The 13810-nt window shown below is 45.4% G+C and overlaps 1 gene segment (V, D, J or C); it reads right to left on the bottom strand.

Moving 5' to 3' along the window:
- Positions 1–295: 295 nt before the first annotated feature.
- LOC122923736 lies at positions 296–13324 on the bottom strand. The segment is given in 2 exon segments: positions 296–615; positions 13211–13324. Coding segments are annotated over 2 exon segments (357 nt in total).
- Positions 13325–13810: the final 486 nt, after the last annotated feature.

The following is a 13810-nucleotide window of genomic DNA, read 5'->3' as shown; positions in this document are numbered from 1 at the left end:
TAGATATTTTATTTTATTACAGAAAGGGCAAGCAGAGTACTGTAGGAGTGGGGAAGACGTACAGTATAGGGATGTGTGGAGAAGGTTGCGGAGGAGGATCGGGCATAGTATAGTGTAGTGTCATTATGGACTTTAGGTTGACACTGCCATCTACTGGCCTTGTTGTGTATTGCAGTTACAGTTCGGGGAGAAGTAGGAGAACTCGCGATTGGGAAGTAACGATATGCGAAAAATAGGAGCGTTAGCGATGCTACAACTGTATATTGGGTGTGTCACATTACACAGGAGATTTTTGTACGGCTCTGTATCACTGTGTGAGAGGATAGCTCTGATACTGCTGACAGAAATAATGTCCTGCATCGTCTTCTGTCACTCCTCTGATTGTCAGAGTGAAATCTGTTCCAGATCCAGATCCAGAGAACCGGTCTGGGACTCCTGTGTATCTGCTGCTTGCACCATATATAAGAAGATTTGGCCGTTCTCCTGATTTCTGTTGGTACCAGGCTAACCAGGTGCCTATACCAGAACCGGCTTTACATGACATGGTGACTGTGTCTCCTGGGGACACAGAGGTATAATCTGGAGTCTGGGTCATCACAATCTGTCCACAGGATCCTGAGGACAAAGAAGAGACAGATTCATTAGTGATTAGGGATGAGCGAACTCGAACTGTATAGTTCGGGTTCGTACCGAATTTTGGGGTGTCCGTGACACGGACCCGAACCCGGACATTTTCGTAAAAGTCCGGGTTCGGGTTCGGTGTTCGTCGCTTTCTTCGCGCTTTTGTGACGCTTTCTTGGCGCTTTTTGAAAGGCTGCAAAGCAGCCAATCAACAAGCGTCATACTACTTGCCCCAAGAGGCCATCACAGCCATGCCTACTATTGGCATGGCTGTGATTGGCCAGAGCACCATGTGACCCAGCCTCTATTTAAGCTGGAGTCACATAGCGCCGCCCGTCACTCTGCTCTGATTAGCGTAGGGAGAGGTTGCGGCTGCGACAGTAGGGCGAGATTAGGCAGATTAACTCCTCCAAAGGACTTGATTAACTGATCGATCTGCAGCTGTGGATCATTGAGCTGCTGATCCTCAATTGCTCACTGTTTTTAGGCTGCACAGACCGTTTGTCAGTCTCATTTTTCTGGGGTGATCGGCGGCCATTTTGTGTCTTGTGGTGCGCCAGCACAAGCTGCGACCAAGTGCATTTAACCCTCAATGGTGTGGTTGTTTTTTGGCTAAAGCCTACATCAGGGTGAAGCTGTCACACCAAGTGCATTTAACCAGCAATAGTCTGTTCATTTTTTGGCCATATACAAAATCAGGGGCAAGCTGCGCCTGTCACCAAGTGCATTTAACCCTCAATGGTGTGGTTGTTTTTTGTTTTTTGGCTAAAGCCTACATCAGGGTGAAGCTGTCACACCAAGTGCATTTAACCAGCAATAGTCTGTTCATTTTTTGGCCATATACAAAATCAGGGGCAAGCTGCGCCTGTCACCAAGTGCATTTAACCCTCAATGGTGTGTAGTGTTGAGCGCGAATATTCGAATCGCGAATTTTTTTCGCGAATATCGGCACTTCGCTAATTCGCGAATATTTCGAATATAGTGCTATAAATTCGCAATTTCGAATATTCGTTTTTTTTTTTTTTTTTTTTTTTTTTTTTTTTAATTGTTATATTTTTTCCTTTCCCACTTCCCTAAAGTTGTTCTTACCTGTACTTTGGATTCCTGGCTTCCTGGCTGCTCCAGTCAGTGCCCGTTGCCGCTTCTGCCGCCTTCCGTGCTCATGGAGCGTCCCCATCTCCATGGGAACGTCTCCATATACTAGAATGTACTGTCGGATTTGAGAATTACGTTGAAATCGCAATTGCGATTAATATAACACGAAATAATCGCATTTGCGATTTCAACGTAATTCTCAAATCCGACAGTACATTCTAGTATATGGAGACGTTCCCATGAGCATGGAATATAGCATTACTAAGTTAAAAATCGCAAATGCGATTATTTCGTGTTATATTAATCGCATTTGCGATTTTTTTTTTTTTTTTTTTTTTTTTTTTTACTATGGTTGGCTTCAATGGTAGAATTAGCGAATATGACGAATATATTCGTTATATTCCACAAAACGAATATACGAATGTATTCGTCATATTCCACAAAACGAAGATAACGAAGTATTCTGCATCTCAGTTATATCTACCTATTCATCAACTTCGCTAATTCTAGCAATCATATAGGACAGTTTACTATAGAGACAGCTAAGTATAATTCGCTATGCGATTATATGACTGCTTTTTTTTTATATAAATAGAATAATTATAATACCTGATAATTATTATAATCTATTTATATAAAAAAGCAAAGTAATATAATCGCATAGCGAATTATACTTATCTGTCTCTATAGTAAACTGTCCTATATGATTGCTAGAATTAGCGAAGTTGATGAATAGGTAGATATAACTGAGATGCAGAATACTTCGTTATCTTCGTTTTGTGGAATATAACGAATACATTCGTATATTCGTTTTGTGGAATATAACGAATATATTCGTCATATTCGCTAATTCTACCATTGAAGCCAACCATAGTAAAAAAAAAAAAAAAATCGCAAATGCGATTAATATAACACGAAATAATCGCATTTGCGATTTTTAACTTAGTAATGCTATATTCCATGCTCATGGGAACGTCTCCATATACTAGAATGTACTGTCGGATTTGAGAATTACGTTGAAATCGCAAATGCGATTATTTCGTGTTATATTAATCGCAATTGCGATTTCAACGTAATTCTCAAATCCGACAGTACATTCTAGTATATGGAGACGTTCCCATGGAGATGGGGACGCTCCATGAGCATGGAATATAGCAGGGATCAGCAACCTTCGGCACTCCAGCTGTGGTGCAACTACAACTCCCAGCATGCACACCTCCATGGCTGTTCTCAGGACTCCCAAAGAAGTGACTGGAGCATGCTGGGAGTCGTAGTTTGACAACAGCTGGAGTGCCGGAGGTTGCTGATCCCTGGAATATAGCATTACTAAGTAAAAATCGCAAATGCGATTATTTCGTGTTATATTAATCGCATTTGCGATTTTTTTTTTTTTTTTACTATGGTTGGCTTCAATGGTAGAATTAGCGAATATGACGAATATATTCGTTATATTCCACAAAACGAATATATTCGTTATATTCCACAAAACGAAGATAACGAAGTATTCTGCATCTCAGTTATATCTACCTATTCATCAACTTCGCTAATTCTAGCAATCATATAGGACAGTTTACTATAGAGACAGATAAGTATAATTCGCTATGCGATTATATTACTTTGCTTTTTTATATAAATAGATTATAATAATTATCAGGTATTATAATTATTCTATTTATATAAAAAAAAAGCAGTCATATAATCGCATAGCGAATTATACTTATCTGTCTCTATAGTAAACTGTCCTATATGATTGCTAGAATTAGCGAAGTTGATGAATAGGTAGATATAACTGAGATGCAGAATACTTCGTTATCTTCGTTTTGTGGAATATAACGAATACATTCGTATATTCGTTTTGTGGAATATAACGAATATATTCGTCATATTCGCTAATTCTACCATTGAAGCCAACCATAGTAAAAAAAAAAAAAAAAAAAAAAATCGCAAATGCGATTAATATAACACGAAATAATCGCATTTGCGATTTTTACTTAGTAATGCTATATTCCAGGGATCAGCAACCTCCGGCACTCCAGCTGTTGTCAAACTACGACTCCCAGCATGCTCCATTCACTTCTTTGGGAGTCCTGAGAACAGCCATGGAGGTGTGCATGCTGGGAGTTGTAGTTGCACCACAGCTGGAGTGCCGAAGGTTGCTGATCCCTGCTATATGCCATGCTCATGGAGCGTCCCCATCACCATGGGAACGTCTCCATATACTAGAATGTACTGTCGGATTTGAGAATTACGTTGAAATCGCAAATGCGATTATTTCGTGTTATATTAATCGCATTTGCGATTTCAATAGGAGAGTAGCCTTTAAGTTAAAAAAAAAAAAAAAAAAAAAAAAAAAATTAAAAAATCGCATATGCGATTTTTTTAATCGCATATTATTCGCAATAACTAGCATAATGACGAATATTCGATTTCGACGAATATAAAACGAATATTCTATCGAATATTCGCGAATTTCGTCGAAATCGAATATGGCACCTGCCGCTCATCACTAATGGTGTGGTTGTTTTTTGGCTAAAGCCTACATCAGGGTGAAGCTGTCACACCAAGTGCATTTAACCAGCAATAGTCTGTTCATTTTTTGGCCATATACAAAATCAGGGGCAAGCTGCGCCTGTCACCAAGTGCATTTAACCCTCAATGGTGTGGTTGTTTTTTGGCTAAAGCCTACATCAGGGTGAAGCTGTCACACCAAGTGCATTTAACCAGCAATAGTCTGTTTATTTTTTGGCCATATCCCAGTCTAATTCTGTCACTAAATCCATACCGGTCACCCAGCGCCTAAATACTAGGCCTCAAATTTATATCCAGCTAAATCTGTCCCTAGTGCTGTAGCTGGGCGAGTTATTTAGTGTCCGTTCAAGCACATTTCTTGTTCTGGGTTGAAATACAATTCCCAATTTAGCAATTTCATAATTTAGTGGTTCCTGCTATATCAGAGCTATTTGAAATCTATCCCAAAAAGGGTATATAATATTGAAGGTGCACATTGGGTCATTCAGAATAACTTCACACACACCCGCTACTGTGTATTTCCAAGTCTAATTCTGTCACTAAACCCATACCTGTCACCCAGCGCCTAAATACTAGGCCTCAAATTTAAATCCCTCTAAATCTCTCGTTACCGCTGTACTGTTGTTGCTGGGCAAGATATTTAGTGTCCGTCAAAGCACATTTTTTGTTCTGGGTTGAAGTACAATTCCCAATTTAGCAATTTCATAATTTAGTGGTTCCTGCTATATCAGAGCTATTTGGAATCTATCCCTAAAAGGGTATATAATATTGAAGGTGCACATTGGGTCATTCAGAATAACTTCACACACACCCGCTACTGTGTATTTCCAAGTCTAATTCTGTCACTAAACCCATACCTGTCACCCAGCGCCTAAATACTAGGCCTCAAATTTAAATCCCTCTAAATCTCTCGTTACCCACCGCTGTACTGTTGTTGCTGGGCAAGATATTTAGTGTCCGTCAAAGCACATTTTTTGTTCTGGGTTGAAGTACAATTCCCAATTTAGCAATTTCATAATTTAGTGGTTTCTGCTATATCAGAGCTATTTGAAATCTATCCCTAAAAGGGTATATAATATTGAAGGTGCACATAGGGTCATTCAGAATAACTTCACACACACGCTTCTGTGCATTTCCAAGTCTAATTCTGTCACTAAATCCATACCGGTGACCCAGCGCCTAAATACTAGGCCTCAAATTTAAATCCCTCTAAATCTCTCGTTACCCACCGCTGTACTGTTGTTGCTGGGCAAGATATTTAGTGTCCGTCAAAGCACATTTTTTGTTCTGGGTTGAAGTACAATTCCCAATTTAGCAATTTCATAATTTAGTGGTTTCTGCTATATCAGAGCTATTTGAAATCTATCCCTAAAAGGGTATATAATATTGAAGGTGCACATAGGGTCATTCAGAATAACTTCACACACACGCTTCTGTGCATTTCCAAGTCTAATTCTGTCACTAAATCCATACCGGTGACCCAGCGCCTAAATACTAGGCCTCAAATTTAAATCCCTCTAAATCTCTCGTTACCCACCGCTGTACTGTTGTTGCTGGGCAAGATATTTAGTGTCCGTCAAAGCACATTTTTTGTTCTGGGTTGAAGTACAATTCCCAATTTAGCAATTTCATAATTTAGTGGTTTCTGCTATATCAGAGCTATTTGAAATCTATCCCTAAAAGGGTATATAATATTGAAGGTGCACATAGGGTCATTCAGAATAACTTCACACACACGCTTCTGTGCATTTCCAAGTCTAATTCTGTCACTAAATCCATACCGGTGACCCAGCGCCTAAATACTAGGCCTCAAATTTAAATCCCTCTAAATCTCTCGTTACCCACCGCTGTACTGTTGTTGCTGGGCAAGATATTTAGTGTCCGTCAAAGCACATTTTTTGTTCTGGGTTGAAGTACAATTCCCAATTTAGCAATTTCATAATTTAGTGGTTTCTGCTATATCAGAGCTATTTGAAATCTATCCCTAAAAGGGTATATAATATTGAAGGTGCACATAGGGTCATTCAGAATAACTTCACACACACGCTTCTGTGCATTTCCAAGTCTAATTCTGTCACTAAATCCATACCGGTGACCCAGCGCCTAAATACTAGGCCTCAAATTTAAATCCCTCTAAATCTCTCGTTACCCACCGCTGTACTGTTGTTGCTGGGCAAGATATTTAGTGTCCGTCAAAGCACATTTTTTGTTCTGGGTTGAAGTACAATTCCCAATTTAGCAATTTCATAATTTAGTGGTTTCTGCTATATCAGAGCTATTTGAAATCTATCCCTAAAAGGGTATATAATATTGAAGGTGCACATAGGGTCATTCAGAATAACTTCACACACCCGCTACTGTGTATTTCCAAGTCTAATTCTGTCACTAAACCCATACCTGTCACCCAGCGCCTAAATACTAGGCCTCAAATTTAAATCCCTCTAAATCTCTCGTTACCGCTGTCCTGTTGTAGCTGGGAAAGTTATTTAGTGCCCGTCAAAGCACATTTTTTGTTCTGGGTTGAAGTACAATTCCCAATTTAGCAATTTCATAATTTAGTGGTTCCTGCTATATCAGAGCTATTTGAAATCTATCCCAAAAAGGGTATATAATATTCAAGGTGCACATTGGGTCATTCAGAATAACTTCACACACACGCTTCTGTGCATTTCCAAGTCTAATTCTGTCACTAAATCCATACCGGTCACCCAGCGCCTAAATACTAGGCCTCAAATTTATATCCCGCTGAATTTGAATACAATACATTGGGCCAAATAATATATTTGTTGTTGTGGTGAACCATAACAATGAGAAAAACATCTAGTAAGGGACGCGGACGTGGACATGGTCGTGGTGGTGTTAGTGGACCCTCTGGTGCTGGGAGAGGACGTGGCCGTTCTGCCACATCCACACGTCCTAGTGTACCAACTACCTCAGGTCCCAGTAGCCGCCAGAATTTACAGCGATATATGGTGGGGCCCAATGCCGTTCTAAGGATGGTAAGGCCTGAGCAGGTACAGGCATTAGTCAATTGGGTGGCCGACAGTGGATCCAGCACGTTCACATTATCTCCCACCCAGTCTTCTGCAGAAAGCGCACAGATGGCGCCTGAAAACCAACCCCATCAGTCTGTCACATCACCCCCATGCATACCAGGGAAACTGTCTCAGCCTCAAGTTATGCAGCAGTCTCTTATGCTGTTTGAAGACTCCGCTGGCAGGGTTTCCCAAGGGCATCCACCTAGCCCTTCCCCAGCGGTGAAAGACATAGAATGCACTGACGCACAACCACTTATGTTTCCTGATGATGAGGACATGGGAATACCACCTCAGCATGTCTCTGATGATGACGAAACACAGGTGCCAACTGCTGCGTCTTTCTGCAGTGTGCAGACTGAACAGGAGGTCAGGGATCAAGACTGGGTGGAAGACGATGCAGGGGACGATGAGGTCCTAGACCCCACATGGAATGAAGGTCGTGCCACTGACTTTCACAGTTCGGAGGAAGAGGCAGTGGTGAGACCGAGCCAACAGCGTAGCAAAAGAGGGAGCAGTGGGCAAAAGCAGAACACCCGCCGCCAAGAGACTCCGCCTGCTACTGACCGCCGCCATCTGGGACCGAGCACCCCAAAGGCAGCTTCAAGGAGTTCCCTGGCATGGCACTTCTTCAAACAATGTGCTGACGACAAGACCCGAGTGGTTTGCACGCTGTGCCATCAGAGCCTGAAGCGAGGCATTAACGTTCTGAACCTGAGCACAACCTGCATGACCAGGCACCTGCATGCAAAGCATGAACTGCAGTGGAGTAAACACCTTAAAACCAAGGAAGTCACTCAGGCTCCCCCTGCTACCTCTTCTGCTGCTGCCGCCTCGGCCTATTCTGCTGCTGCCGCCTCGGCCTCTTCCTCCGCCTCTGGAGGAACGTTGGCACCTGCCGCCCAGCAAACAGGGGATGTACCACCAACACCACCACCACCACCTCCGTCACCAAGCGTCTCAACCATGTCACACGCCAGCGTTCAGCTCTCCATCTCACAAACATTTGATAGAAAGCGTAAATTCCCACCTAGCCACCCTCGATCCCTGGCCCTGAATGCCAGCATTTCTAAACTACTGGCCTATGAAATGCTGTCATTTAGGCTGGTGGACACAGACAGCTTCAAACAGCTCATGTCGCTTGCTGTCCCACAGTATGTTGTTCCCAGCCGGCACTACTTCTCCAAGAGAGCCGTGCCTTCCCTGCACAACCAAGTATCCGATAAAATCAAGTGTGCACTGCGCAACGCCATCTGTAGCAAGGTCCACCTAACCACAGATACGTGGACCAGTAAGCACGGCCAGGGACGCTATATCTCCCTAACTGCACACTGGGTAAATGTAGTGGCAGCTGGGCCCCAGGCGGAGAGCTGTTTGGCGCACGTCCTGCCGCCGCCAAGGATCGCAGGGCAACATTCTTTGCCTCCTGTTGCCACCTCCTCCTTCTCGGCTTCCTCCTCCTCTTCTTCCACCTGCTCATCCAGTCAGCCACACACCTTCACCACCAACTTCAGCACAGCCCGGGGTAAACGTCAGCAGGCCATTCTGAAACTCATATGTTTGGGGGACAGGCCCCACACCGCACAGGAGTTGTGGCGGGGTATTGAACAACAGACCGACGAGTGGTTGCTGCCGGTGAGCCTCAAGCCCGGCCTGGTGGTGTGTGATAATGGGCGAAATCTCGTTGCAGCTCTGGGACTAGCCAATTTGACGCACATCCCTTGCTTGGCGCATGTGCTGAATTTGGTGGTGCAGAAGTTCATTCACAACTACCCCGACATGTCAGAGCTGCTGCATAAAGTGCGGGCCGTCTGTTCGCGCTTCCGGCGTTCACATCCTGCCGCTGCTCGCCTGTCTGCGCTACAGCGTAACTTCGGCCTTCCCGCTCACCGCCTCATATGCGACGTGCCCACCAGGTGGAACTCCACCTTGCACATGCTGGACAGACTGTGCGAGCAGCAGCAGGCCATAGTGGAGTTTCAGCTGCAGCACGCACGGGTCAGTCGCACTACAGAACAGCACCACTTCACCACCAATGACTGGGCCTCCATGCGAGACCTGTGTGCCCTGTTGCGCTGTTTCGAGTACTCCACCAACATGGCCAGTGGCGATGACACCGTTATCAGCGTTACAATACCACTTCTATGTCTCCTTGAGAAAACACTTAGGGCGATGATGGAACAGGAGGTGGCCCAGGAGGAGGAGGAGGAGGATGAGGAAGAGGGGTCATTTTTAGCACTTTCAGGCCAGTCTCTTCGAAGTGACTCAGAGGGAGGTTTTTTGCAACAGCAGAGGCCAGGTACAAATGTGGCCAGCCAGGGCCCACTACTGGAGGACGAGGAGGACGAGGATGAGGAGGAGGTGGAGGAGGATGAGGATGAAGCATGGTCACAGCGGGGTGGCACCCAACGCAGCTCGGGTCCATCACTGGTGCGTGGCTGGGGGGAAAGGCAGGACGATGACGATACGCCTCCCACAGAGGACAGCTTGTCCTTACCCCTGGGCAGCCTGGCACACATGAGCGACTACATGCTGCAGTGCCTGCGCAACGACAGCAGAGTTGCCCACATTTTAACCTGTGCGGACTACTGGGTTGCCACCCTGCTGGATCCACGCTACAAAGACAATGTGCCCACCTTACTTCCTGCACTGGAGCGTGATAGGAAGATGCGCGAGTACAAGCGCACGTTGGTAGACGCGCTACTGAGAGCATTCCCAAATGTCACAGGGGAACAAGTGGAAGCCCAAGGCCAAGGCAGAGGAGGAGCAAGAGGTCGCCAAGGCAGCTGTGTCACGGCCAGCTCCTCTGAGGGCAGGGTTAGCATGGCAGAGATGTGGAAAACTTTTGTCAACACGCCACAGCTAACTGCACCACCACCTGATACGCAACGTGTTAGCAGGAGGCAACATTTCACTAACATGGTGGAACAGTACGTGTGCACACCCCTCCACGTACTGACTGATGGTTCGGCCCCATTCAACTTCTGGGTCTCTAAATTGTCCACGTGGCCAGAGCTAGCCTTTTATGCCTTGGAGGTGCTGGCCTGCCCGGCAGCCAGCGTTTTGTCTGAACGTGTATTCAGCACGGCAGGGGGCGACATTACAGACAAACGCAGCCGCCTGTCTACAGCCAATGTGGACAAGCTGACGTTCATAAAAATGAACCAGGCATGGATCCCACAGGACCTGTCCGTCCCTTGTCCAGATTAGACATTAACTACCTCCCCATAACCATATATTATTGGACTCCAGGGCACTTCCTCATTCAATCCTATTTTTATTTTCATTTTACCATTATATTGCGATGCTACCCAAAGTTGAATGAACCTCTCCTCTGCCTGTGTGCTAGGCCTAAATATATGCCAATGGACTGTTGCAGTGGTGGCTGACATGAAGCCTGATTCTCTGCTATGACATGCAGACTAATTCTCTGCTGACATGAAGCCAGATTGTCTGTTACGGGACCTCTCTCCTCTGCCTGGGTGCTGGGCCTAAATTTATGACAATGGACTGTTGCAGTGGTGGCTGACGTGAAGCCTGATTCTCTGCTATGACATGCAGACTGATTCTCTGCTGACATGAAGCCAGATCCTCTGTTACGGGACCTCTCTCCTCTGCCTGGGTGCTGGGCCTAAATTTATGACAATGGACTGTTGCAGTGGTGGCTGACGTGAAGCCTGATTCTCTGCTATGACATGCAGACTGATTCTCTGCTGACATGAAGCCAGATCCTCTGTTACGGGACCTCTCTCCTCTGCCTGGGTGCTGGGCCTGAATATATGCCAATGGACTGTTGCAGTGGTGGGTGACGTGAAGCCTCATTCTCTGCTATGACATGCAGACTGATTCTCTGCTGACATGAAGCCAGATCCTCTGTTACGGGACCTCTCTCCTCTGCCTGGGTGCTGGGCCTAAATTTATGACAATGGACTGTTGCAGTGGTGGCTGACGTGAAGCCTGATTCTCTGCTATGACATGCAGACTGATTCTCTGCTGACATGAAGCCAGATCCTCTGTTACGGGACCTCTCTCCTCTGCCTGGGTGCTGGGCCTGAATATATGCCAATGGACTGTTGCAGTGGTGGGTGACGTGAAGCCTCATTCTCTGCTATGACATGCAGACTAATTCTCTGCTGACATGAAGCCAGATTGTCTGTTACGGGACCTCTCTCCTCTGCCTGTGTGTGTGCTGGGCCTAAATATATGCCAATGGACTGTTGCAGTGGTGGCTGACGTGAAGCCTCATTCTCTGCTATGACATGCAGACTGATTCTCTGCTGACATGAAGCCAGATCCTCTGTTACGGGACCTCTCTCCTCTGCCTGGGTGCTGGGCCTAAATTTATGACAATGGACTGTTGCAGTGGTGGCTGACGTGAAGCCTGATTCTCTGCTATGACATGCAGACTGATTCTCTGCTGTCATGAAGCCAGATTGTCTGTTACGGGACCTTTCTCCTCTACCTGGGTTCTGGGCCTAAATTTATGAAAATTGACTCTTACAGTGGTGGGTGACGTGAAGCCTGATTCTCTGCTATGATATGAAGACTGATTCTCTGCTGACATGAAGCCAGATTGTCTGTTACGGGACCTTTCTCCTCTGCCTGGGTTCTGGGCCTAAATTTATGAAAATTGACTCTTACAGTGGTGGGTGACGTGAAGCCTGATTCTCTGCTATGATATGAAGACTGATTCTCTGCTGACATGAAGCCAGATTGTCTGTTACGGGACCTTTCTCCTCTGCCTGGGTTCTGGGCCTAAATTTATGAAAATTGACTCTTACAGTGGTGGGTGACGTGAAGCCTGATTCTCTGCTATGATATGAAGACTGATTCTCTGCTGACATGAAGCCAGATTGTCTGTTACTGGACCTTTCTCCTCTGCCTGGGTTCTGGGCCTAAATTTATGAAAATTGACTCTTACAGTGGTGGGTGACGTGAAGCCTGATTCTCTGCTATGATATGAAGACTGATTCTCTGCTGACATGAAGCCAGATTGTCTGTTACGGGACCTTTCTCCTCTGCCTGGGTTCTGGGCCTAAATTTATGAAAATTGACTCTTACAGTGGTGGGTGACGTGAAGCCTGATTCTCTGCTATGATATGAAGACTGATTCTCTGCTGACATGAAGCCAGATTCTCTGTTACGGGACCTCTCTCCTCTGCCTGGGTGCTGGGCCTAAATTTATGACAATGGACTGTTGCAGTGGTGGCTGACGTGAAGCCTGATTCTCTGCTATGACATGCAGACTGATTCTCTGCTGACATGAAGCCAGATTCTCTGTTACGGGACCTCTCTCCTCTGCCTGTGTGTGTGCTGGGCCTAAATATATGCCAATGGACTGTTGCAGTGGTGGCTGACGTGAAGCCTCATTCTCTGCTATGACATGCAGACTAATTCTCTGCTGACATGAAGACAGATTCTCTGTTACGGGACCTCTCTCCTCTGCCTGGGTGCCGGGGCCTAAATATCTGAGAATGGACTGTTCCAGTGGTGGGTGACGGGAAGCCAGATTCTCTGCTATGGAACCTCTCTCCAATTGATTTTGGTTAATTTTTATTTATTTAATTTTTATTTTAATTCATTTCCCTATCCACATTTGTTTGCAGGGGATTTACCTACATGTTGCTGCCTTTTGCAGCCCTCTAGCTCTTTCCTGGGCTGTTTTACAGCCTTTTTAGTGCCGAAAAGTTCGGGTCCCCATTGACTTCAATGGGGTTCGGGTTCGGGACGAAGTTCGGATCGGGTTCGGATCCCGAACCCGAACATTTCCGGGATGTTCGGCCGAACTTCTCGAACCCGAACATCCAGGTGTTCGCTCAACTCTATTAGTGATAAATGTCTGGATCTATTCCTAGAAATCCTGATCTGATGATGGATCCCACTGGATAGATTTCTCTACACACAATCATAGAAGGATCTGAATCTCTCACCCTGAATAGAAATGAAGATGACGGCCAGGAGATAACTGCCAGAAACCATCTTGATGTTTCTGGAGCGTCAGATACAAAGTATAAGATGAGACAATGTGTAGAATGAAATATATATATATAGAGAGAGAGACAGGGGAGGTGACCGGAGACCCCAGAGACCGTGGAGGGAAATACTGGGGACATGTAAATTCTGTGCTTACCATGTGTGACATGAGTTATATAATGGAGAAATGAGAAGGGTTTAGAAGGAAACATCTGAGAGCTGAGAATGAAGACCTCGCATAGAGGCAGTGACCAGTTAGATACTAGAAGGAACATAAGTGGATATGAAGAATATAGATCTCCATCACATATGATAAATAGCAATATCCTCTATTAACCCATGTATGTTACAGGGATTAACCAGTTCTTGTATATTCATGGTCAGTGGCTTTGCTACAGGGGGCAATTGCCCCCCCCCCCCCCGGTGCCCCCCCTGCAGATTTGCTGAATCGCTGATTAGTAATCGCTGCCGCTGCTGCCTGCGCCCGGCCGCCCGCACTACTTTAACTGATTAAAGTTAAAGTACACAGAACACAGATACATACACAGTCAGTCTCA

This window comes from Bufo gargarizans, unplaced genomic scaffold, assembly GCF_014858855.1.
Source record: "Bufo gargarizans isolate SCDJY-AF-19 unplaced genomic scaffold, ASM1485885v1 original_scaffold_1846_pilon, whole genome shotgun sequence".
In the NCBI taxonomy this organism is placed as follows: Eukaryota; Metazoa; Chordata; class Amphibia; order Anura; family Bufonidae; genus Bufo; species Bufo gargarizans.
Note: the sequence above shows the minus strand (reverse complement) of the source record. Positions and strands in the feature narration are given on the sequence as shown.